Source organism: Nomascus leucogenys, chromosome 15, assembly GCF_006542625.1.
Source record: "Nomascus leucogenys isolate Asia chromosome 15, Asia_NLE_v1, whole genome shotgun sequence".
NCBI classification, from domain to species: Eukaryota; Metazoa; Chordata; class Mammalia; order Primates; family Hylobatidae; genus Nomascus; species Nomascus leucogenys.
Genome location: NC_044395.1, coordinates 95,209,798 through 95,235,725, shown reverse-complemented (window position 1 = coordinate 95,235,725; position 25,928 = coordinate 95,209,798). Strand labels below are relative to the sequence as shown.

Genomic DNA, 25,928 nt, shown 5'->3' with positions numbered 1-25,928 from the left:
AAAAATTGACCTATGTAAATGCTAAAGCACACCAAAACATTAAGCCCACTTTTGCTTTTAAAATAACTAACCAACCAAATTATAGTACTTCAGATTTCAGTATCCCTTATCCAAAATACTTGGAACCAGAAGTGTTTCAGATTTCAAAATTTTTTCAGATTTTGTAATATTATATTTACTGTTTTGGCATCTCTAGTCCAAAAATCCAAAATCTGAAAAGCTCCAACGAGGACTTCCTTTGAGGTTCATGTTGGCACTCAAAAAGTTTCACATCTTGAAGCACTCTGAATTTTTGGTTTTGGGATGCTCAACCTGTATTTTTAAAGCTCAGTATGTAACAGAATTGAACTCAGTAACTGCCTGCTAAATAAATGTTAACTAAATGTACATTATTCAAATACGACAAAGAGGAAATAAAAGCAAGGTAGAACAGAAAGCTTTATTCTGCATAAAGGCATCTGTGATTTATTTAATACGTGGAACCAATTCACTTTTTCAAGGAAACCATTGCTAATTTTTTTTCTCTAGCACAAATATACCCAGAGTAGAGTGCAAGTACATTACGAAATCCTTTATAATTTTATAAAGGATTTCACAAAAGTTAAGTTAGCATGTGTTTGGTATTAAGTAAATTCAATTTTACTAACCTTTGACCAGATCTTGCCTAACTTTTAAAACAGCTCCAAGGTCACAGTCAGCAGTAGCATATGCATGAGGTACAGTACTTTTAGATTCAGTTAATCTCTTGGCAATAACTCTTCGAATATTGCTGGCAGGGATTTCAGTGAATGTGCCCTGCAAAAAGATAGCAACCTGTCCGTTAAACAACAAGTGGAATAGAAAAATAAAACAAAAAACAAGCAACTTTATAAATGAAATTCATTCTCAATGACCTAACTTATTACAGATTAATACAAGAAAAGCACTATTAAAATTCTTAGTATAAGGGAAGAATATAAAAAAATCTGAGACGTTTTGGTTTTATAGCATATAACTACAGAAAAAAGTAATAAAATTCATGTTTCAATTGTGAATGGGATATCTTATGTTACTATGTTTAAGATGATAAAAAAGAAACCTACCAAATAATGAATAATTCCTCCACAGGTGTGTTTGTGTGTGTATATATACGTACACACACACATACCACACACACACAAGGGGCAATATATGTGTGTGTACATACATACACAGAGAGAGAGGGGAGAGAGAAGACAGACACAGACATACACCATCTGTAAGCAGCTTTTGTTACAAATATCACTTAATAAAACTGAAATGGGCTGCGCACAGTGGCTCACACCTGTAATCTCAGGATTACTTTGGGAGGCTGAGGCAGGCTGATCACGAGGTCAAGAGTTCAAGACCAGCTTGGCCAACATGGTGAAACCCCATCTCTACTAAGAATACAAAAATGAGCTGAGTGTGGTGGCGTGTGCCTGTAATCCCAGCTACTCAGGAGGCTGAGGCAGGAGAATCACTTGAACCGGGGAGACAGAGGTTGCACTGAGCCAAGATCGTGCCACTGCACTCCAGCCTGGGTGACAGAGCAAGACTGTCTCAGAAAAAAGAAAGAAAGAAAGAAAGAAAAAACACCTGAAATAAAACAGCCAATAAACCAACAAACCAACTATTAATATATAGTTGCCCTTTGACTTATGATGGAGTGACACTCTGACGAACCCATCATAAGTTGAAAATATTATAAGTCAAAGTGCATTTAATACACCTAACATACTGAACATCACAGGTTAGCCTTAGCGTAGCCTACCATAAATGTGCTCAAAACATTTACATTAGCCTACAGTTGGGCAAAATCATCTGGCTACACAGTATACTGCAGAGTAGCAGTTGTTTGCCCTGATGATCACGTGGCTAACTTGGAGCTGTGGCTGGCCGCTACTGCCCAGCATTGCAAGGAAATACTGCACTGCTTTCTACCGAATGTGTATCACTTTTACACCATTGTAAAGTCAAAAAATTGTAAGTCGAACCATCTTTTCAAATACACATGGAACATCCAAGACAGGCCATATTATAAATATAAAATAAATCTCAATAAATTTGAGAAGACTATTTTAAAATGAAGTATGTCTCAAAGTGTATTCTCTAAACACAGTGGAGTTAAACTAGAAATCATGAAAGGTAACTGAAGGGTCTTCCAATATTTTGAAAGTAAATTCACACTTATAAACAACTCATGGATCAAAGAAATCACAAGGGACATTAGAAGATTAGGGACCTTCTATACAGGCAATTCAATTATTTCTATTTGGATTTGTAATTTTTAAAAATAACATGAGTGTCTTATTTCTTAGAGATTCATAATAGAAAGTATGAATGAGATAATAAAATATTCCTATAACTTCACTGTAGTTTTTCCATTCTGTTCCTTGGACCTCTCAAAAAAACATGATAGATTTTAAATTATATCTAATTCCTTTCTCGTCCTTCACTCTATTTTGGGATTTCATTATAATCACTTCAAGATAATACAAAGCAAATGAAAGTGCGGCTGATTTCATTTTTACAAATATCATTAAGAAATTAAACACTTCATGTTAGAAAAGTACTTCGTCAAGTAGAATAAATGCTCTCTACATACTATAAGAATTTAAAAGTAAGGTTTACCTTCCTAATTTGAATAACTTTTTTTTTTTTTTTTTTGAGATAGGGTCTTCCTCTATTACCCAGGCTGGAGTGCAGTGGCACAAACATAGCTCACTACAGCCTCAACCTCCCAGTCTCAAGTGATTCCCCAACCTCCGCCGCCTGAGTAGTTGGGACTACAGGCCCACTCTACCACATCCAGCTGATTTTAAAATTCTTTTGTAGAGATGAGGTCTTACTATGTTGCCCAGGCTGGTCTTTGAATGCCTGAGTGCAGGCAATCCTCCCACCTCAGCCTCCCAAAGTGCTAGGATTACAGGTGTAAGCCACCACACCCAGACTTGAATAACCTATTTTTAAAAGACATATGATTGAATTATACATATTTTATAGTCCATATACATTATATAGTCAAAGAGTGGACTATACACTCAATATACATAGTATCTTGTCCAACTGCATGTCCTTAAAGAGTAGGTTACTCAAGTATGCAGTGTATTAATCATTAATGGATATTTAAAAATCTGTTTCCCATGAAAGTTGTACTGTTTTCAACTCTTTTAAAATATCATATGGTATATAGTTTTCCACTTGTACAGATTTATCTATTTATTTTGCTTTTTATTTTTTTAAGTGCCCATTCGATTTTAAATAAACGTGGTTATCCTACATTTCTTCTGATAGGAAGTAAATAACCTGAATAGGAAAGGCACAGAGAGGCAAAATGGAGTAATTTGAAAACAAAAAGGGGCTGTTATACTGCATGCATCTGAGAAGGAAAGAATGACTAGCTACATAGTTCTTCACAGTGAGATTATCAACTCCCTAGTTAAAAAGTAGGACATATCCACTAAAGGGAGCTAGTGTCAGCTACTAATTATTAGTATCACACTTAAGAAAAGACATGAAACACGAGATTGTAGGGAATATGTATGTTACTGAAGTTGTGGAACTTGTGGTAACTTTAAATTGAATTACAATTCTAATGTTTATTTGGAAGTTAATGTACAAATTTTGGTTTCTGATAGGAAATCTGTAAAACAAAGCATTTGCAGTGTTTTATCTTTATCACTTAGCTACTATTCAAACAGATTAATAAAACTAATCTGTTTTAAATCTACTCTTAAAACACATAGTAACTGTTCTTATTTTCTCTCTCACTTAAATCTGAAAAATAAAAATCCAGGCCGGGTGTGGTGGTTCACACCTGTAATCCCAGCACTTTGGGAGGCGGGTGGATCACCTGAAGTCAGGAGTTTGAGACCAGCCTAGCCAAAATGGTGAAACCCCATCTCTGCTAAAAATACAAAAATTAGGTTGGCGTGGTGGTGTGTGCCTATAATCCCAGCTACTCAGGAAGCTGAGGCAGGAGTATCACTTGAACCTGGGAGGCAGAGGCTGCAGTGAGCTGAGATTGCACCATTGCACTCCAGCCTGGGTGACAGTGCAAGACTGTCTCAAAAAAAAAAAAAAAAAGAAAAACAAGAAAAAGAAATAAAAATCCACTTAGAGAACACTACCACTGCATTGGGTTGTCCAGGAGTTGATACTGGTGGGATCACAGGCCGGGGATAAGATGGCCCAGCTGTGGCCTGTAGGGGCGACGGTGCTGTGGGAGTGGCTGCGGGGGCTGGAGTTGGTCTGGACTCGGTAATCTTGCCCGTCTGTTTCAACTGGACAAGTTTGAGAGCATCCCTGGAAATATGAGAAAAGTAGATAACCATAATTAGCAATAAGGAATATAACAGAACTTTCAGATAATGCAGGCGAATGTGGAGAAAAGATACAGAAATATACAGATATCAAGGTTATAATTAAAAACCAATAATTTGAGCTAGAAAATTAAATCCTGTCTCTTACCTGGTCTGCTGACCATTATTTGTCACGTTCTAATATTTGCATATTTTCAAAAGCCAAACAATTAAAATGTTATTAAAATTGGGCATGAGTAGTGATTTTTAAAAAGGAAATTAGTCTTTTTTCTGTGCAGTGGATGTTATTTGATAGATGAACAATTAATTAAACCACTCTCGTCTTTTATACTCATGAAATAATATTCACATGGCATTCAAAAAGTGTCAACTTTATTGTAAATATGGCTTTCACCAGGATACTTCCTATATCATTGTTCACTTATTGTTTATTCATTGTTTACTATAGTGCAAATCAGCTTATTTATGACCAGGAAATCAAACCATTTTTAATTTTGCTAATATGCCATCAGTATAATCTAATCTAACAAATCTAACCCATGATTTCTTTTAGAATGAAAAATAACTAGTTATAGACTTGCCTTTGTATTACTCTGTAAAACAAAGGTATTTTTGTCTTGTAAGAGGATATAATTAGATTACTAAATATGCTAAGCCCTCAACTCACTATGCTAAGTTACAGTGGTATTAGGCAATATATTTTCTTAAAATAATTTTTAGAACATTTTAATATCCAATAAGTATTTTGGAAAGTATTTTTTTCAATTTAAGAAAAAAATTTGTTTTATATAATCTAAAAAGACTTCAGGGTGACACAAAATCTAAGGAAAAATTATTTCCCAGTTAATATTTTGGTATTATTTTTCAAAAAAATTGATGAAAGATAAAACCTAGCACCTGTTGAGCATATTTGAGAAGACCCCTTTACTTATGACAACATGGTAGGAAGAATTCTGAGATGGCCCCAATACTCCTGCCCCTGGTGTACACGCCCCATATAATCCCTCTTGACTGTATCTGGCCTGTGAATATGATGGATGTCACTCCATTAGGTCCTGTTATGTGACAAAATTGGTGGCATTTTATAGATATATGAGGTTCCAAATCAGTTGCATTTGAGTTAACCAAAAGGCAAACTACCCTGGAGAGGGCAGATATATCAGGTAATCTCTTAAAAGAAATTAGGCCTTCCTGGAAGAAGAGACTTGAAGTAAAGAGATACAACTGCTGGCCCGGGAGAAGCAAACATGCATGTTGTGAACCACCTATGGAGACCATGCACGGCAAGGCCCTGCACGTGGCCTCTGGGAGCTGTCAGTGGTTCTTGGCTGAGAGCTAGAAAGAAAGCAAGGGCCACAGTCCTATAGTCCCAAGGAACTGCATTCTGTCAACAACCACGTGAGCTTGGAAGAGGACCCCAACCAAGCTTCACATGAGTCCCCAGCCTTGGCCAACACTTTGATTTCAGCCTTGTGAGACCACGAGTTCAGAAGCTGGCCATGCTATGCCAGGACTTCTAACCTACTGAACTGTTAGAAAACAAACAGTATTATTTTAAGCTGTTAAGTTTATTGTAACTTGTTATGCAATAATAGAATATCAACACAAGCAGGAACAGTCTAACTGGGGTGCAAAAATCTGTATCGTTAATGCCTGAATACATCTATTTAAAAAAAAAGGTTGCTGACACTAAATTGACACATTTTTAGCATAACTATTACTTATTAGCATATTTATTAGCAATATGTAATATTTAGTTATGCTAAGTTATGCTAATAATAGTTATGCTAATAGTTAGCTATTAGTTATGCTAATAGTTAGCTATTAGTTATGCTAATAGCTAATATTAGTTATGCTAATAGTTATGCTAATATTACATATTTAGCATAACTATTACTGCTACTTTATTTTTTAAAAAGCAGTTTAGTTTTATCTCTGTAGTAATTAAGGTTCTTGGGTAGGTTAATCATAAAGAAGCAAGAAGAAAATTGCTTCTTCTTGCTCACAAAAACATGTACTGCTGATTTTATTTTTTATTTTTTTATTTTTTAAACAGTCTCACTGTCACCCAGGCTGGAGTGCAGTGGCGCGATTTCAGCTCACTGCAACCACCGCCTCCTGGGTTCAAGAGATTCTCATGCCTCAGCCTCCCTAGTAGCTGAGATTACAGGTGTGCACCACCACGCCCGGCTAATTTTTATATTTTTAGTAGAGATGGGGTTTTACCATGTTGGCCAGACTGGTCTCGAACTCCTGGCCTCAAGTGATTCACCAGCCTTGGCCTCCCAAAGCACTGGGATTACAGGTGTGAGTCACTGCACTTGGCCTTTTTATTGCTGATTTTATACTTACATGCCTATGAAGTATAGATCTTAATTATTGTTTAGTAACAGCCAATGATTTAGTTTTTTGTGAGGCAGAAAATGGTTTTAATGATTTCTGCACATTAAATAATCAAATTAAACTTGGAGCATTAGGTAAACATTAAAAGCTATAAAAATTAGGAGAAAAATACACCACACAAATTCATTCTGGCCACTGGCAGATAGGCAGATAGGCAGAGGATGCTCTGGAAGTTAACTCAGCTAGAACCTTCTCTACTGGGTTCCCTGAGAGAGCAATTCATTTGGGTGTGACATGAATTTATTTTGAAAATACCACTAAAACACACTAGGCACTTGCCTGTCATACTTACCTGATTTTTGATGCCGTGTGATGAATACAAATATTACTACAACTATGATTTAAGACACAGATGTACCAAAGACATTGGGGCTGCAGGCAAAGAACCTAAATGTGTTCTGCTTCTAATTGTGGCCTTGACACTGCTTTCTTAAAACAGTCACATGTACAAGCAAAGTCAAGTCTATATGCTTTGGTACAACATGTATTCTAAGCAATGCTTGTTTTAAGGCAAAATTAAAATAGCAGCCCTGATACCTAAGATTTTCTTCACAAATACAGTGGGCTGAAGGCATTTCCTTCAGCATTTGGAACTGATTTTTCTACTCACACTTTTAGTGGACATGGTATGGAGGATGTCCTCACCGTGTCAAGAATGTGGGTTGGCTGGGCACAGTGGCTCACGTCTGCATTCCCAGCACTTCGAGAGGCTGAGGTGGGAGGATCACCTGAGGCCAAGAGCTTGAGACCAGCCTGGGTAACCTAGTGAGAAACTGTCTCTACAAAACTGTTTTAAAAATTTAGCCAGGCATGGTGGCACACCTGTAGTCCCAACTATTTGGGAGGTTGAGGTGATAGGACCACTTCAGCCTAGGAGTTCAAAGCAGCAGTGAGCTATGAATACACCACGGCACCCCAACCTGGGTGACAGAGTGAGAGCCTGTCTCTCTCTTAAAGAAAAAAAAAATTCAAAACACTAAAAAATAAAAAAGTGTGCTAACATATTTTGGGGACAGCTATGCCAAAACCTGCAATTTTTCAACCATAGCAGAAAATGACATTAGGCTAAAATTTTTTCCAAAGCTCACCTTAATGATAAACTTAAAATGCAGGCATTTTTAGCAGTATAGAAAAGCAAAAATCCTCAATAATATATGCTTTCAGGATCCATTTTTCTCATGAAATCTTTTGTACTAGTTCTTATTTTGAAGACCACAGGTTGATGCCTTTCTCGTGGAGAGTTAAGGAATAAAGGCAGGGAAGAGAAAAGGGTAACAGAGTAGAAAAGATGGCATTAATACTAAAAGCCTAACTCTTTAATACTGCTTCCTTATGGTATTCAGGAGATAATACCATTTTTTTCTTAAGAAATGTTTCATTAATATTATAACTTTCCACTCAGGTTTAAAAAAAGATATTTGTCATCATATATGTATTAAGCACACATGGAAAGAGAAGGAACCTTTATTTCTTTATTTTACTGCTGTCACACTACTGAACACCACATTACCAAATTTAAGAGGCTTTTCTTAGATCCTACCATCCTTGACTTTTCCCACATTTCCCAGGTATCCTCCAACTCAAGGATTTTAACCTCTAGTTTCCCTATTAATGATCTCAATTACAACGACTGCTTTATTATCTACCAAATCTACCTCTCTAATCCCAAACTATCTCCTGAGATACATCTTCATCTCATTGATCCCAATACCTACATGGCTTCTAAGTCCTGACAATAAGCTTCAAACATTACTAACTCCACCAAAACAAATGCTTCTCAAATCCATTATTTCTATTTCTGGAGACAAAACTATCATCACCTAGACCAGATCCAAGTTCATTCCTTTACTTGTTGCTACTCTGGCCTACATGCCACATTTAATCTGCAAAGGCTTCCGGACTCTATCCTTACAATGTTGCCTATATCTGGAATCTCCTTTTTAGTTCTTCTAACCACATTCAAGTATTCATTATCTCTTACCTGGATTACTTTAGGAGCCTATTAATTTATCTCCTTATCTCATCTTTTTCTGCTCCAGTTTATCTTACACAAATTTGCAGAACTGATCCCCCTAAGGTGCAGCAATCATTATTTTACATTTCACCAAATCCTCAAAGATTAATGAATTAAATACAGACTCTTCTTCCTAATCCTCAGAATTATGAGCAAGGCAAATCTACTTTGTTATAAAAATAGTTGCTTTCTCCCATTTTTACAGAGAGTGCTACTAAGGCACAGACTGGTAGAGACTAACAAGATTAAGATACCAATAGTAGACACAGATCAGGATTGGTGTGGGTAAAAAACTGGGATTAACTGGCAACCAAGGTTCTTAATTTTAATTTTTTACAGCTAAGTGTAACTTTTAAGTCCTTTAACTAAAAATCCCATGGTCTGGGATGTTGCCTTTCAGTCAGCTCTCAGGATAGCTGATTTCCAACTCATGCAGTGTGGCACGAACTTCACGGTATGTGTGTGATAGAACCACATACATTCAGTTAACAAATTAGTAAGAGTATAATACAGATAAATGAGGATATCTAAGAATTAAAGCTATATACTGCTTTCAATAAAATAAACACCCAACAGTAAGCCAATGCTTTCATGAAGAGTAAAATAACCCAGTGGAAAAAAGAAAACGTTGCCTGGCCCAACACTGCCTATTATAATTTAATAACCATTGCTCTCTCTTGACTTATAAAAATTCTGGCCAATATTATTTTTTATTTCCTATCAATATTAGATAAACATGGAATGAGTACATTGCTTTAAAACATAAACTCAATTTGAAACATTTACTATTACTGCCAATAAAAATGTAGCACATAACACTACTGAAATCTTACGTTAGTTCATAAGCCTATTTGATTAATCTCTGTCTACCCTACTAGACTAAGTTTCAACACAACAGGGGCCATCTGTTTTAAAAGACACAAACATTTAAACTAATGGAAAGACCAGTGTTGCGGAATAGAAAGACCCATCATGATAAAGATGTCAGTTCTCACAAAGTTAATTTAAAATGTGATACAATCCCATAAAAATACCCCTTACTCCTACCCATGGAGCTAGACGAATGGCTTAAAATTCATTTGGAAGAATAATAAAATAAGAATGAACTAAGAAAACTGATTTAAAAAAAGAGCAAAGCTATCGCTATCAGATTTTAAAGCATACAATAAAACATGTCTAATTAAAAGTGTGGTACTAAAAAGTATGGTACTAACTCATGGACAGATGGATCAGTGAAATAGAAAAGAAAATCTAAAAAGAGACCAAACTGTATATGGAAATTGCTTTATAACAGTACAAGTGAATAAAATTCAAAGAGATAATGAAAATAATTTTTTAAAAATATATTTCCTTGTTTTAGAAATGTAAATGTTATTGCATGATTTCATACATTTAATACTGTATAAAGTTTCACTGTTCTGCACTCTAATTTTCTGCATTTATTACCACTTCTAAGGATCTTGCTTAGTTACCAAATTAGAGCTGTTCTTCAGTAATGCTATAATTATTCAGAAAACAACTCTTGCATAAAATACAATTTACAATGATAAAAGCTATTAAAAGTACAAAAGAACAGTGTACCTCCTTTTAAATCTTAAGACTGAATAAGCTCTTTTTATTTTCTTTCAAAAAAACATGATCATAATAAATAATGGAATTGGTTATTACAAAAAGCTAACACATACTCTTTAGTGAATATCCCCCGAGGGCCAGTGGCTGTGCCCTGGCTAGCATCCAGTGAGTGTTTTTCCAGAATACTGCGGGCAGCTGGACTTAAACGGAACCTAAGAAAAAAATATGAAGGTTAATAGAACCAATTAACACACTTGATTCAAATAGATCTAAATGTCAACAGTTTCGCAAATAATTTTTAAAAATCTTATAATAAAGCTAAAATGACTCCCACAGATGGTCACAGTCAAATAATCGGTACCAATTTGGTTTATTTTATTCTTTAAACACTTTCGTAAAAATTTAGTTACTATTTCTAAATATGATTTTAATAAGAATATTCATTGGGGAAAGAGCTGCTATTTCAACTAATTACTTTCACATGGGTGCTCATCACAAATATCAATTGTTTCTTCATATATTTTGTTCTATTGTTTCTTCATATATTTTGTATTGTGGCAAATGATACCTAAAATTTGTCATTTTAAGCATTTTTAGGTGTACAACTGAGTGGCATTTAGTACAATCACACTATTGCCCAACCATCACCACCATCTATCTCCAGAAATTTTCATCTTCCCAAATTGAAACTCTGTATCTATTAAACAGTAACTCTCCATTCCTCCCTCCTCCCAACCCCTGGTAACCTTTCTCTTTGTCTCTGTCAATTTGACTACTCTAGGTAACTCACATAAGTAGAATCATACAGTATTTGTCTTTTTACGACTGGCTTATTTTACTCAGCATAATATTCTCAAGGTTTATCCATGCAGCATTTATCAGAATTTCCTTCCTAAAAAGCTGAATCACATTTCATAGCATTTTGGATTTATGAGTTGTTTCTACCATTTTGCTACTGTGAATAATGTTGCTATGAACATAGATGTACAAATATCTCTTTCCAGTCTTTGCTTTCAGTTATTTTGCATATATACCTGGAAGTGGACCTATTAGATGATATGGTAATTTTAATTTTCTAAGAAACTGCCATACTGTTTTCCACAGTAGCTGCAGCATTTTACACTTCCACTAGGCAACAACAAGGGTTCCAAATTATCCATGTCCTTGCCAACACTTGTTACATTCTGGGTCTGGTTTGGTTTTTGTTTGTTTGTTTTGATACCAGCCATCCTGAAGGGTATGAAGGGGTGTCTCACTGTGGTTTTGATTTTCATTTCCCTAATGGTTAGTGATGGTGAACATCTTTTTCATGTGCCTGCTGGCCATCTATGTATCTTCTTGGGAGAAATGCTATTAAAGTTCTTCACCTATTTTTTAATTGGGTTGTTTTGCTGAGGTTGAATTGTATATATACACAATTATATGTATTTATTATATATATAGGATACCTCAGATTACATGACTAACAGTATATCTCTTGTAAGCAAAGTAGTAAACAAATGACTACACAGTCAGATAAAGATAGTAAGCCTGATTAGTACAGATTAAAACAGGTTGGGTCTAGAAATTAAAGCTAAGAAACAGAAACAACTGTGGAACTTGCTGCATTTCAGGGAAGTATTAAATAACTCTGATATGGGACCAGTGTTATTAAATCTTTAGATTTTTCAAGAGAAACTGAAATTTTAGATTTTTATGTAAGATTAGTAACCAACCAACCAAAAAAAATTTTTTTCATTCACTGTGTGCCCAACAGTATGCAGAGTTCACAGGTCAGTAAGTTTTTAACCTACACAGTGGGGCCTCAGATTCATGCGAGTCTCTGATGATGACTGATCTTAATTAGGGTATATACTATTATTATCTTTGCAAGGGCAGAAGACCATTAGTTAGAAAACATCAGTGAGACTGTCTTCCAATTTTTAGGGTAAATGAAAGAGGAGACAGTAAATGGGAGTCAAGGCAACAGAGTCAGAAACACTTTGCACTGGGAATTTAAAATCAGTATTTCAAAAAGCAGGCCAGGCACAGTGGCTCACGCCTGTAATCCCAGCACTTTGGGAGGCTGAGGCAGGCGGATCATGAAGTCAGGAGTTCGAGACCAGCCTGGCCAACATGGAGAAACCCCGTCTCTACCAAAAATACAAAAAAATTAGCCAGGCATGGTGGCGCATGCCTATAATGCCAGCTACTCAGGAGGCTGAAGCAGGAAAATCGCTTGAACCCAGGAGACCGAGGTTGCGGTAAGCCGAGATTGCACCACTGCACTCCAGCCTGGGCAATGAGAACAAAACTCCGTCACCCACCTCCGCACGCCCCCTCCCCCTAAAAAAAGCACTGTGGATTCTTTTCTGACAATGATAAACTAAAGGAAAAAAATGTTTAAGAATGAAGAGGTCTACTTTATGAAGATCTTTTTCTCATAAAAAGTAATGTTGTATAATTATATAGAATACTAAATAAATGAAATGTTAGAATTTATAGAGTTCTTCTATTAAAGCAATGTAAAACTAAAGTGAAATGATGTGTATTATCTGTCTTGTTACAGAACAGACAAAATTGAGCTCTAGTCTGTGCTGGAAACTCATAATGCAGACTAGTTTGAAAACGAATGCATGTTAAAACATGAATTCTATTTTATATCAGATAGACATTCAAGCTTGGAATTCCTGTAACAGTAATTAGAACTCCATAAATGGGAACAGAGTATCAAGTTTGGTATACTGAATTCCATTTTAGACTTCTAAAACCTAATTTAACCTCAACATGGACACATACTGTTTGGTTTTCCATTGTGCAAGCAGGGCTTTTAGAGTACCTGGAACATAGCAGATATTCAATAACTATTTATTTACTGAATGAACAATGATGGTTAAAAAAAAACACACTCTAGCGTGTCTGAGTGTGCTGAGAACAGCAACTTCCTACGTGATGTACAACGATGTGCAAATATGATAATGATTACAATTCCATAAGAACTGCCATAACTATTTTTTTTTACATCATCCTTTGAATAAGTATACTCACTGTAGTGTCCCAGGTATGTGTTCCTTCTTGACAGGGATGGAAATCTGTGGTTCTGGTGAGGGGCGAGACTCTGATGGTTTTGAAACTGGTGGTGGAGGACCTACGTCTTTGGGAATTTCAACATGTTTCCAATCTTCTCCTTCTTCTACTATCAAACCAATTAGTGAACCTAGCCGTATATTTTTACTTCCTTCTTCAACCTATATTTAAAAAAGAAGTAACTGTAGAGAAGTAAAACCCCATGACTGCATTAAGTAGTTTGTTCTTTTGTTGGGTAATTCTACCCTTAAGATATCTTAATTTGAGCTAAAAGCTGCTTCCAAGACAGTTTGCCTCTGCCTTCCACCTGTCACCTTCTCCACTTTCTCCCACTTATGCCTTCCTTCACCATTCTCCTCTTCCCACTTGCTAATGCTACCTTTTGAAATAAAGGATAAATCTAGAATGTATACTCTTTCTGAGAGCCTTCAAATAAACATATAAGATCCATCATTATCATCTTTTTGATGTCAATACAAATCCAAACAGGAGCCTGTGGCTACATATCTTAACCATTTGTCTTTCCCAGACAGTTTCTATGCAATGGCTTCAGAATTCCAAAAGCTCAGAAGGGATTAACTCCCTTAACTTAGTCCAATCTACTAAAATTTACCTAATGCAAGAATCTTTTCAGTAAACTTAGTCTGAAAAGATGAACATACTAATGTATACATAGAACTGGTTAAATATTCCGGTTAATGTTAAATATAGTCTACTTCTTTATATTTAATTATTTCCCTGTATGTCTATTTACAAAACCTGAAAAAAATAAAACCTCATGACTTTTTTCATAACTATATCAGAAACACAGTGGTGTCTCAGTTAATAAAGCATTTTTTTACAGATAATGCCAATTAAACAAATAAAATCAAAGATAATGTTTTTAAAAGTTAAGTATATTTTAAGCATTTCAGCAGCATTAATTTATAAAGAAAGGGTTAATTCTAATTTACTTACTAAAAAGAAGTCCCTAGAAAACCTTCAGGTAACAATATTTTATAAGTTCACTACTGGAAGAAAATGTCATTCCCTTAAAATCTTCTATTTTTCCCTTTCAATTACTCTAAATAAGGTTCATTAGCTATATTTAATGAACAATAACATGATAGACTGCAGGATGTCCACTAATACAGTAATGATAAGGAAAAGCATAACTTCTAGAATGAGTTTGACATTTCAGAGTAACACTAATTTCAATGCTTACTGGTATGTTCACTATCATTAATAAGGCATAAGTTATAAGGGGTTAGGAAGCTAAGTTTACTAATTACTGATGAGGAAGAAAAGCAGCAATGCTTTGATGAAGCAAAATACATACATACATATATATATATATATATATATATATATATATATATATATATATATGAAATTAGTATAGAAAGCTGAATAGGAATGTTTAATGAATTACAAGCCATGGAAGAATACTAAGAAATCCAAGAAAAATTTAGTTGCTTAGCTGTTTGCCACATACTAAAAAATTTTGCTTCTGCAGAGTTCATTTTCTTTACTATGTCAAAAAGATGAATTAAGATTATTATTAGACCAATATTTTTCTTCTAAAAGTGTTTAATTACCTGCTTGTGAATTGCTAACTCAAAAATCAAAGTAAAATGACTAATTTTCTTTAAAAATGTATACAAAAAAGCACTATTAAGTGACATGAAGTCCACTTGATGTTAATTCCTTTCAAAACTGAATCAGAAGTAGGATCAATATCCAAGTACAAAGAACATCATTCAAACGTAAAGCATTAAAAAAAGTTTTGCTTTAAAAACATCAATAGATTTCTAAAATCTGAGTCGGACAACCGTACTACATCTGAAACTGATACCTCACCTTCTGTTTCATTTACTGTAAATCATATAAATGATTCCATATATACTCTACCAACATAACATTGACACCTTCACAAGTAGGCAATAAACAGCATTTATCATCATTTCAATTTTTACCATTATCTAAGTATCAAATAAAATTTATTTTTAACTATTCACATTTTTTTCTATTTAAAAAAGTGACACCGTGAAGCATGAAACCCAAATACAATGGACAAGGACATGTGATATACTACCATACAACTTGAATATATAACAGAAGATAAAATACAGTTGATTACAATTCCATTTAAAGTCATTAAAATCTCTATATGAATTTAAGATAATTTCTTCAACCTTTTCTATTCCTTTGGTGCAGAGGTCTTTCAGAGGTGTGCTAATTTCCTGTAAGCATTTGCTTACATTGTAGTAGGCAAATACTCAAAACTGGTGTAGACTTAGTATAGATAAGTAAATAATACTCTTTGCAAAACTGTTTAGAAACCAAGCAGGCCTCTGTTACTGTTCCCTTTCCTCTCTGAGCTACGTCCATGGATACACTCTGCTCTACCAAAGCATCTGGAGCTAAGGACACCTCAAATGCCGGAGTTTTCTTATGCACTCAGGTTACTTGACAAAGCCCTCTTTTACTCTGGTGCCAACGATTTCTTAATATTAAATGTAGGGTTTTTACACATAGCTCTATCAACTTAGAGCTCATCAATACTGAAATATTGAATGTTGAGTCTATCATTTCAAATATTAGCCTTCCCTCCCAGTTGTGTACAGACTTCCTGAGTTTCAACGCTGGCTCCACCACTTACTAGTTACGTGACCTTAGTAAAGTTTCCTTATCTCACCATGCTTGTTTTCTGAGCTGTAATATGCAAATAGCAGTAGCTATTTCACATTGTTGTTATGAGGAATAAATGAGTTATATGTAAGGCCCTTAGAATAGTGTCTGATAGCTAGTAACTTGTTTTCATTTTCGTTGTTAAAGGCATTATTATTGTTGTTGTTATTGCTGTGGTGTTTTCCTTCAAATTATGGATTTTTTAAAACAATACATTCAACATGGATCAAGATTAGACTACAGGAGACTGTCCTCTTGGTATGGGTTAGAAATTCATGCCTAAAGGCTTAGCATGTGGCTGGCAGCACTAAAAGGACAAACATCAACATATGCAATAATGGATAGTAAGGTCCGTGACAAACTATTTCTTCGTAATTCTCAGACAGAGGCTGAATTCTATCCCTCAAGCCCAGGTCATTAGTGTGAGGCTTCTGTACCAGAGACATTCTCACATCTTAACCAATCAATCACCTGCAAATGTGCTACAAACAGCTCACCTAATCTCATCTGTCTACACAGGGATATGAGATGCAAAACATTTACAGCAGTATGTCCAACAGGGAAATTGAGGGGGCTCATTCCATTAAAGGCGCAAGTAAATATTGTCTGTTTTAATTCTGATATTAAAATCAGTATATTAAGTAATTATTTAAGTACTTTTATTCTTTAAAATAGAGCAGTTTGAAAGCTACCGAGTGACTACTGACACAGCATATGCAGCAGTTGGTGGAGATGACCTGAGTCACATGACTGACTTATCTGGTTCATCACTATGATTTTCCATCATGGTGTGAACCATCATACAATTTTGAACTGTTTTTATTCTTCAATGTATACTGTTTATCTTATATGAACAATGAACTTTGGTTTATAAGGAAGTACGTAAGAAATACTGAAAATGAAAACAAATCAATGATAAGCTAAAATACAGAGGGGAAGAAGAAACATTCATTAAGCCCTTGAGTAACAGTTGTCTGGCTTTCAAGTGCCAGGCACTGTTCTAGCACAGCATTAACTCACTTAATCCTAACAACCTTCTGAGGTAAATACTATCATTATTCCCATTTATAGATGAGAAAATTAAGGCACAAAGAGGTTATGTAACTTGCCCAAGATCACAAGACGAGTATGTAGCAGAGGCAGGATTTAAATGTAGTCTGACATCAGAGATGGTATCCAGTATAATCGCTACCAAATCAATAATTTATCAAATCTGTAAATTATATCCAACTGATCAAAATTATCATGCAGCACCTCAAGATGGTGCCAGTATTTTAAAAAAGCAAGTTTAAAAGGTGTAAAGTGGATGTAACAATTTAGCTTTTGATTCATGGGGAACATAAACTATCTTTCCTCACAACGTGTCATAATTATTTCAATATGAAAAAATTAGAGTTGAGAATATCTTCCATTTAATAGAATCTGCTCTGAGCTCTGAGAGGCTATTTTCTCAATTAAAAATATCATGGTCTAGACAGAAGAATCATTTGAAGGCTCTACAACTTCAAATTTCAACCATAAACTTTCAAACCATTAAAAGGCAACTCTGAATGGGATTGTGGGCAACTTAATGAAAAAATAAGGGTAGGGAAGGGGAATCTAACGAATACAGTAATATTTAAAAATGTATTCTTTAGAAAAATACCAATGACAGTATTTGAGTGAGATAAAGTGAAGAAACCAACTGAAGAAAGTGAATAGTACCGAGAATAATTATTCTGCTAATTTTAGTATTCAGATGATTAAAAAAACGTTTTTTTAAAAAAATTTGCTTTAATATCCATGGATGTTATTTTTTAGAAAAAAATTCTACTTTTGAAAATTGTTTTGAATAATGGTCTGTCAATAAAAATCTATCAATAAATATATTGCTAGTCAATAAATACATTGCAAACATTACATAAATGTAAATAATTTTGACATCTTATACCCTTTTCATCCTCACAAATATCCTTACTGGTGTGCCAAATTATATAGCAACCCCAAATACACCGGAAGCCAAATTACAGAACCTCTAATAAACCCTCCAAATATGTCATCCTAAGATCCTACTTTATTAATTTATCATTTAAAACGGCTGCTGTTCAATTTGCTAAATACTAACTTTAAGAATAAGCTGATGAACTCATCTTTAAGCATATAATAACTGAAGTATTTTTGTATGAAAATTTACTAGTTTTGACAGGGCATGGTGGCTCACGCCTATAATCCCAGCACTTTGGGAGGCCAAGGCAGGCAGATTACTTGAGTCAGAAGTTCAAGACCAGCCTGACCAACATGGAGAAACCCGTCTCTACTAAAAATACAAAATTAGCCGAGTGTGGTGGCACATGCCTGTAATCTCAGCTACTTGGGAGGCTGAGGCAGGAGAATCATTTGAACCCAGGAGGCGGAGGTTGTGGTGAGCCAAGATCGTGTCCAGCCTGGGCAACAAGAGCGAAACTCCGTCTCAAAAAAACACAAAAACAAAAACAAAAAAAAAAAACAAAAGAAAAAAAGATTTACTAGTTTGTCCCTGATAAAACTGCAACATCTTGTTGAGAACAGACTCCCAAATATTATCCAAAAAGCATGTGGAATAATAATAAAGCCACAAAGGCCTAAAATACACAGTCTTTTCTTTGGCAAGAAAATAGCTGTGCCACCAAAGCCACTATCAACTATATGCACTCCCACTCCCAACCTTTTTCAGAGCATAGGGGCCAGATGAATTGGCACTGCTGACCCACTGACTTGGTTAGCAATTTGAAATGTATTACTAAGCAGCTAAGTGTAAAAATGCTATCAATTCTGGAAGATTTCCACAGCCAAACAATCCAGAATTGGGGCCAAGAACACAGTTTGCCAAAAGCACACATAATAAAATGTAGCTGGGTTTATTACATGGTAATTCAAGCAATCTGTTTCAATATGCTGCATAAATTAGTCAAGAAAACTATTTTTGGTATGAATATTTATATTTTCCTAGTTACAAATGTACAGAAATTTTAGCCTTTGATTCATATTCCTACAAGGAAGTTAACTGTATTATCAACATGTTTCAACCTGGAATGTTATATCTAGTATCTAACATGAGAGACGACAAGCAAAGGAGTTTGACATATTAGAAGTTAAAAATACAACATAAGTGGCTAAAAAAAAAAGGAAAAGAGGATTTTCTAGAAAGAAAAACAAATAAAAAATTGTCTCTAGATTTGCACCTAGTTAGAGTATAGCATTCTGAAGTGTAGTCTTTGAATATACAAACGAAGGTGTTATATCTATGCTCAAAGCTGAGGTAAGCTGGTGGCTCAGAACTAAAAACACATCCACAAGGTAATGCTAATAGACATGCAGCTCATCTGTACAAATCAAACTCCAGAGGCACAAATGGATACTTATTATCCAGTTGCAACCAAACAATACAAATTATTAGGCAAACATACAGACTGACTTGGGGACTAACGGTCACCAAGAGCTGAGGAAACAATTGTAATAATGGGAAAAGTAACATTTATTGAGTAATTGGGTAACAGGTCTTGAGATGAGCATATATGTACTCTCTCAATCTTCCCTACTGTGAGGTAGGTATTATTATCATCTCCACTTTAACATGAAGAAAAAGGCATAGGGGTTGAAGAATTTGCTAATCATTACATAACTAATAACTGGCAGAACTTTTTAGATATAATGTGAATCAGTCAGCGGGGTGATTCCAGAGTCCACAGTCTTAGATGCTCCACCATACTACCTAGTAAAGGTTCTAGAAGTTAAGAAACAAACATGCTGGTTGGCTCAATCAGGGAATATACCACACAATGCTAAATAGTCATGTTTCTACCATATGTAGCTCTACGCATTTTATTTCACTTACTTTTCACGTAAGCTCTAATATTCCATTATAAAAATAACACACATTACAGAAAATTTAGAAAATACAGAAAAATAGGCTATTAGACCTTAACTCTAAAACATTTTAAACACTTGAACTAAAAATGTATTATGTAGTAGACAATACACATTAAAAATAAGGAGGCAAAAATAAAAGGTAATTTTACTACAATGAACTTTCCACTCAAGAAATCTTCATTCTGTTGAAGACAATTAAAATAAAAACTTACCACGATTTTGGCCAAGATTCCATCATCGCTTGCATCTAAGGTAACCACAGCTTTGTCAGTCTCAATTTCACATAATGCATCTCCAGCACTCACTGCTTCACCTACAAAACAAGACTGGGTTTGTTTTGTTTTTTTAAAATATAAATATTACTATGTATATATGTACATATGAATAAAACATAAATAAATACCAAAATATTCCGTAGCTATTTCTGGGTTGTGGAAATACAAGTAATGTAATTCTCATTATGTGTGGGTGTTTGTGTGTGTGTGTGTATGTGTATGCTTTGCTGTAATTTCCAAAAGCTCTATAATGGACATAAATTATACTTGTGATAATAAAAAAGCAATTACAAAGATTACTAAGCATGTAAAAATGAATCAACCTTGAAGACAACAGCAACAAATGTGTATTCACCTCTGAACAAATCAATTCCACAATCCATATCCCCCTTACTTTTTCAAATATTTTGACTATATTCCCTGAAGAAAAGTTTTACAATTAACAGTACTTTTGGGTTCACATCTTAGGGCAAGTTCAAAAAACCTGTTGGCAGCACACAGTATAAATGAATAAAGCATATAAAGCATAAAAAGAGAAAATCAAAGACACAACTGAAGTCAAATACAGATCACTTCTCTGCAACAGAAAATATCTGGAAACTCAAAAATACGGAGGAAGACCTGAAGTTCCAGGCTTACTGGCTTCTGGATCTAGGAGCAGGTTTGGAGTAAACAGGGGGAAAGAGGTACAACAGTTTCCTTTGGGGATTAAAGGGAACTAAAAGTAGTCTGTTGGATATAGGGGACTCAAATCAGATTCACTATTTGAAGGTAGGGCTAAGTCAGGGTTCTTCTACTCATAACGTGAGGCTGATAAAATGCACAATCAAAACCTGTTGACTGAGACTATGATTTTAATCAGCAATCATTGGTCTAGGAAGGTGGAGACCAGAATATTGCCTCAATACCAGGAACAAAGTCAAGCCACCCTCTCGCTCCAGGGCTGTATCTGCCAATATCCCCAATATCAATTGCAAAATTCTTTGGATGGTGGCAAGGATCGAGGGAGGACTGCGCAGGAGGGAAGACATTAAAACATAAACTTTCCACTTAAAAGCAAATTGCAAAAGAAAGTTCTGAGACACATGAAGAAATCAAATGCTAAGAAAGCAAGCCACAAAACCAATAATTGTAACAAAAATTCTTTTCAGAAGCAATTTATTTAGTGCAATCTGTCAAAGATTGTAAAATAAGTACTTGAGGATATCCAAAAACATAAATGAAAGTAAAAGAGCCATCACAAGAACAAGAAATTAAAAAAAAGTAGTATCAGGTAGAAATAAAAAAACTAATTTGAAATCTTAAAAATGAAAAATTAATTGAAATAAAAAGAAACAACAGAATATATTCTAGACAGGGAATAGTGAAGGTATGAATTAGTAAATTGAAAGGTAGCACTAATGAACTACCCAGAATTTCATACAGGCAGACAAAAAGATACAAACATTAAAAACAAAAAACTAAACAAAACGAAAAAACAGAAAAGAGCAGTTAAGTGACAAAGACTGAGGCTGCAATGTTTACTAATGGAGTTCAGAGGGAAGATACTGGAGGCACTGGTGGAGAAGCAATACCTGAAGAAACAGTGGCTGAGAATTTCCCAGAACTGGAGATGTATACTCTCATCATCAAAGAGTTTTGAATGAGTTTAGGATAGGTGTACTGACTAGCAGGGGGCATACAGATCTGTGTAGCTTGCTAAGAATGTTCTAAATCTTGATCTAGGTGGTGGTAACATGGGTATACATGTATATAAAATTTAATTGAGCCTAAAGTTTATGCAAGTTATACCTTGATAAAAAATTAAACAGAAAAAAGAGTATTAGACTATATAAACATGAATCCATATTAGATACAATGTAAAGAAACAGCATACTATCAACGATAAAAACATAATCTTTTAAAAATCTATCAAAGGGGAAAAAAAACAGATTACCTCAATGGAAAGACTGAGAGTACACTTCTCAGCAGCTGCAATAGAGGTCAGAAAACAATGAAGTAATATCTTCAAAAAACTGAGGAAAAATAACTGTCTAGAATTTTGTATGCTGCCCAAACCATCATTTGAGAATGAAAGAGAAGTATTCTTTAGACATATAAAGGCTAGGAAATTTTACCACCTATTAAAGATCTCTTTAAAAAGCTCTTACAAGATGCAGTTCATTAAGAAGAAAAGTGGAAGCAGATGGAACCCATGGGATATAAGAAACAAGTTATTATGAAAATTACTAAAATGTTAACTACTAGTATTTTTAAAGTAATGTTTGAGGGTTTAAAAAGTGTAAAACTCAATCTCTAAAAAATAATAAGATAGGTAAGGAAATGTTTAGATGGTAAAGCACGCTAACAACTTTGATATATTCAGCTGGTGCAAAAGTAATTTTATTTTTACCACATTACCTTCAAAAACCCCAATTACTTTTGCATCAACCTATAATAGGAGAAAAATACTGAATAACACTAAACTTTATTGGCAGAATTTAATTTAAAATTTAAAAACAGAAATATAATCTATAGCATTAGAAAAACAGAGGAAAAATAAAAAATAAGGTGATTATCTAACTGAGGGCAGGCACATGGAAAGAAAAGGCAGAGGATAAAAACAAAAATGCACAAAAAATGGTAGAAATAAGTCCCCATGTATCTGTAATCACAATAAATATAAATGGATTAAAATCATCCATTAAAAGTAGAGATTATCAAAATGGATATGAAAATAAAATCTAGGTAAATGTAGCTTACAAGAGATAGCCCTAACACAAAAACAGAATAAAAAACAAGGGGATAAAAAATATGTAACATATAAATACACCTCCTCACACACCAAAAATTGCTGGAATAGCAATATTAACAGGCAAGCATCATATGAGAATATGAAAGAAAATCTAAAACACTAAATTAATATGCTCTGAACGTTCACAGTACAGAAAGTACTTCATTGTGTACCAAGATGTTCAAATTGATAGTTGTATCTTCAGGTTAAATAGTTCAGAGACACTAATATAAGTTATTTTAAAAAATAAATTGATATGTTAGATGATATTTATTTATCACCTAAAAGGTCCTTTGTCTAACTCCAAAGAGATGTCCCTAGTCAACAAACATTTATTAAAAATATATTGGGGTGGCCAGGCATGGTGGCTCACACCTGTAATCCCATCACTTTGGGAGGCCGAGGTGGGTGGATCACCTGAGCCAGGGGTTCGAGACCAGCCTGGCCAACACTGTGAAACTCCGTCCCTACTAAAAATACAAAAATTAGCCAGGAGAGGTGGCGGGCACCTGTGGTCCCAGCTACTCGGGAGGTTGAGGCAGAAGAATTGCTTGAACCTGGGAGAAGGGGGTTGCAGTGAGTCGAGATCATGCCATTGCACTCCAGACTGGGCAACAAGAGCAAAAACTGTCTCACAAAAAAAAAAAAAAAAATATATATATACACACACACACACACACACGTATTTGTATTATATATTTATATATTATATATAAAATATATATGTATTTGTATTATATATATTTATATATTATATATAAAATATATATGTATTTGTATTATATATATTTATATATTATATATAAAATATATATACATATGTAGGCACTGAGGATACAACAGTGGACAGTAATAACAGCAAAGATTTAAGATTCCTGACCTCAAGAAGCTTGCTTAATATCCATTGACAAGTAAACTGGAAAATACAGCAGGGTAAGGTGAGGTCAGGATGCTCTGGGAATGTTCAGGAGGGGCATCTAATTCAGTTTTTGTAAAGTGAGAAAAGGCTTCCTACAATACAACGACCACCTAATCTGAGCCTGAAGAGGTGAGAAGGAGAGAATCTGTAAACAGGCAGTGATCCAGGTAGAAGGTAATATACTTATAGCTCTGGAGGCAGAGAGAACAGGAAACTTCAGAGGAACTGGCAAATAGTATGCGAGAGAAGTGATGAGAGATTAGGCTGGTAAGATATGCAGGAAGAGACCAAAAATGACCTTTGTATGTCACAGAGAAAGCTACAGTGTCAGATTATATCATTTTACATACTTCTTTAAATGTTTTAGTGGTTAAAACAGATTGTACTTCAAAAGGAAAAAAAAGCACACCCTCAAAGGTTTCTGCTATAATCATGGGAGAAACTACAGAACTAGTAAACCCAGCAATTAAATACCTCTTAGATGCCTAGAAAACAGACTCTAGCCACAGAAAAACAAAATGATGCTATATTATCATTTGTGTCATCAGTATTCAAATTCCAACCACACTTTAAGAACTACAGATTCGACTTCAGCTATATAACTTTCTCTGAGTAACTTGACCTACATAATTTTGTTCATATTCCAGATTCCTATAGTAGGTCTAATTTATTTAAAAATCACAAATTGCATATAAAATGTTATATTACTGCTAATTACTTTTTTAAATTGTGATTTCCTCTATTTACTAGACCTTGAGCTTCTTCACAATACGGACAGGACACTTAAATGTTTTATATTCCCATCCCCATTCCTCAGGTTTCATGGCCAATGCACCATTACCCAATGAATTTTAGATTAAAATGCTTTAGAAAAAAACATGATAACTTCACGAATCCTTATTTCCTCATAAGGTATACATCAAACTATCCTTTACATTTCTTTTGGTTCTAACATTTGATTTGTAGCATGCTTCTGATTATTTAAAAAGATAGCCTTTTTTCTTTTTTAAAAAACTATACCTATATCTATTCACATAACACAGACATATATGTTAGCTAGATGAGAATGCCAAGGGAGAGGGGAGAAGAGAAAAGCAGGAGGAGAGAGAGGGAAAAAAAGGAGAGGACAAAAGAGAGGGAGGTGGGGAAAAGAAACACAGAAAACTTTACCAATAAATCACAGGAAAGTTTTGAAAACATAGTAATATCACATATGGAAGCATTACCCCTAACCCATCACAAAACCAAAGTTCTATCTTTCAGTAATCAAAGATCATGTAAATGCCAAAAGAAAACTCTGAGAGCAAATAATGAGCCATGAATATTCCAAATCTACTGAGTTTCAGCTGTGATCAAAAATTTAGTGCTATAACTTAGAAAGACTCCTTGGCAGAATAGTTACAAGGAACCTCTCCTAATTCAAATGTGAGTTTGATTCCAAGCTCTGACAGTTACTAGTGATCTTGACCAAGTTACTTAATCTCTCTGACTCTCAGGAAAATTTTAAATGTATAGATAGGTATTTTTTAAGTCATGGGGCTGGAAGTGTTAATGCTTCACACACATCTTTATGTAACACTTTACAACATCTCTAGGTAAAAATAAAATGTTAGCTATACAACCATTTAGAATCAAGACACATTTATTCCATATTCTGTCATGTCTACCCGAATCAAGATACGGTTTTTTTCCATATTCTGTCATTTCTACCAGAATCAAGACATATTTATTCCATATTCTGTCATTTCTACCAGATCATTCAACAAACATTAATGTATAAGGCACTGTACTAAGCACTGGGTATGAAAACAACAAAAAGAGAAGGTTCTGTCCACAAAGAGTTTAAAGGCGAGAAGAGTGGAAAAGACTGAGCAGCTAGGATAGAGGGTCCTGGACAGCGTGAGATGACAGATGGCTTCTCAGCTGTCAGGTTCATAGCTGACTGATTGAAGAAAGAGATGGCGGCCCTGGAGTGTTCCTGCACCATCTTCTCGTGGTCCGTGTCAGTGGTGGAAGTGGAGCGTGC

General features: G+C 34.8%; 1 protein-coding gene across 7 annotated transcripts in view; it reads right to left on the bottom strand.

The window, feature by feature from the left end:
• PDHX (pyruvate dehydrogenase complex component X) overlaps window positions 1-25,928 on the bottom strand; it is a 180,808-nt gene that overhangs the window by 129,006 nt on the left and 25,874 nt on the right. For all 7 annotated transcript variants that reach the window (XR_004033696.1, XR_004033697.1, XR_004033695.1 and 4 more), the window contains exons 3-7: window positions 20,148-20,248; window positions 13,339-13,538; window positions 10,425-10,523; window positions 4,131-4,305; window positions 648-795 (exon numbers count right to left, since the gene is read on the bottom strand). Coding sequence is in view for 3 of the 7 variants with exons in the window: in XM_003254407.4 (XP_003254455.2) it covers window positions 648-795; window positions 4,131-4,305; window positions 10,425-10,523; window positions 13,339-13,538; window positions 20,148-20,248 (723 nt within the window). In the remaining 4 variants the exon portion in view is untranslated. The remainder of the gene's footprint in view (window positions 1-647; window positions 796-4,130; window positions 4,306-10,424; window positions 10,524-13,338; window positions 13,539-20,147; window positions 20,249-25,928) is intronic.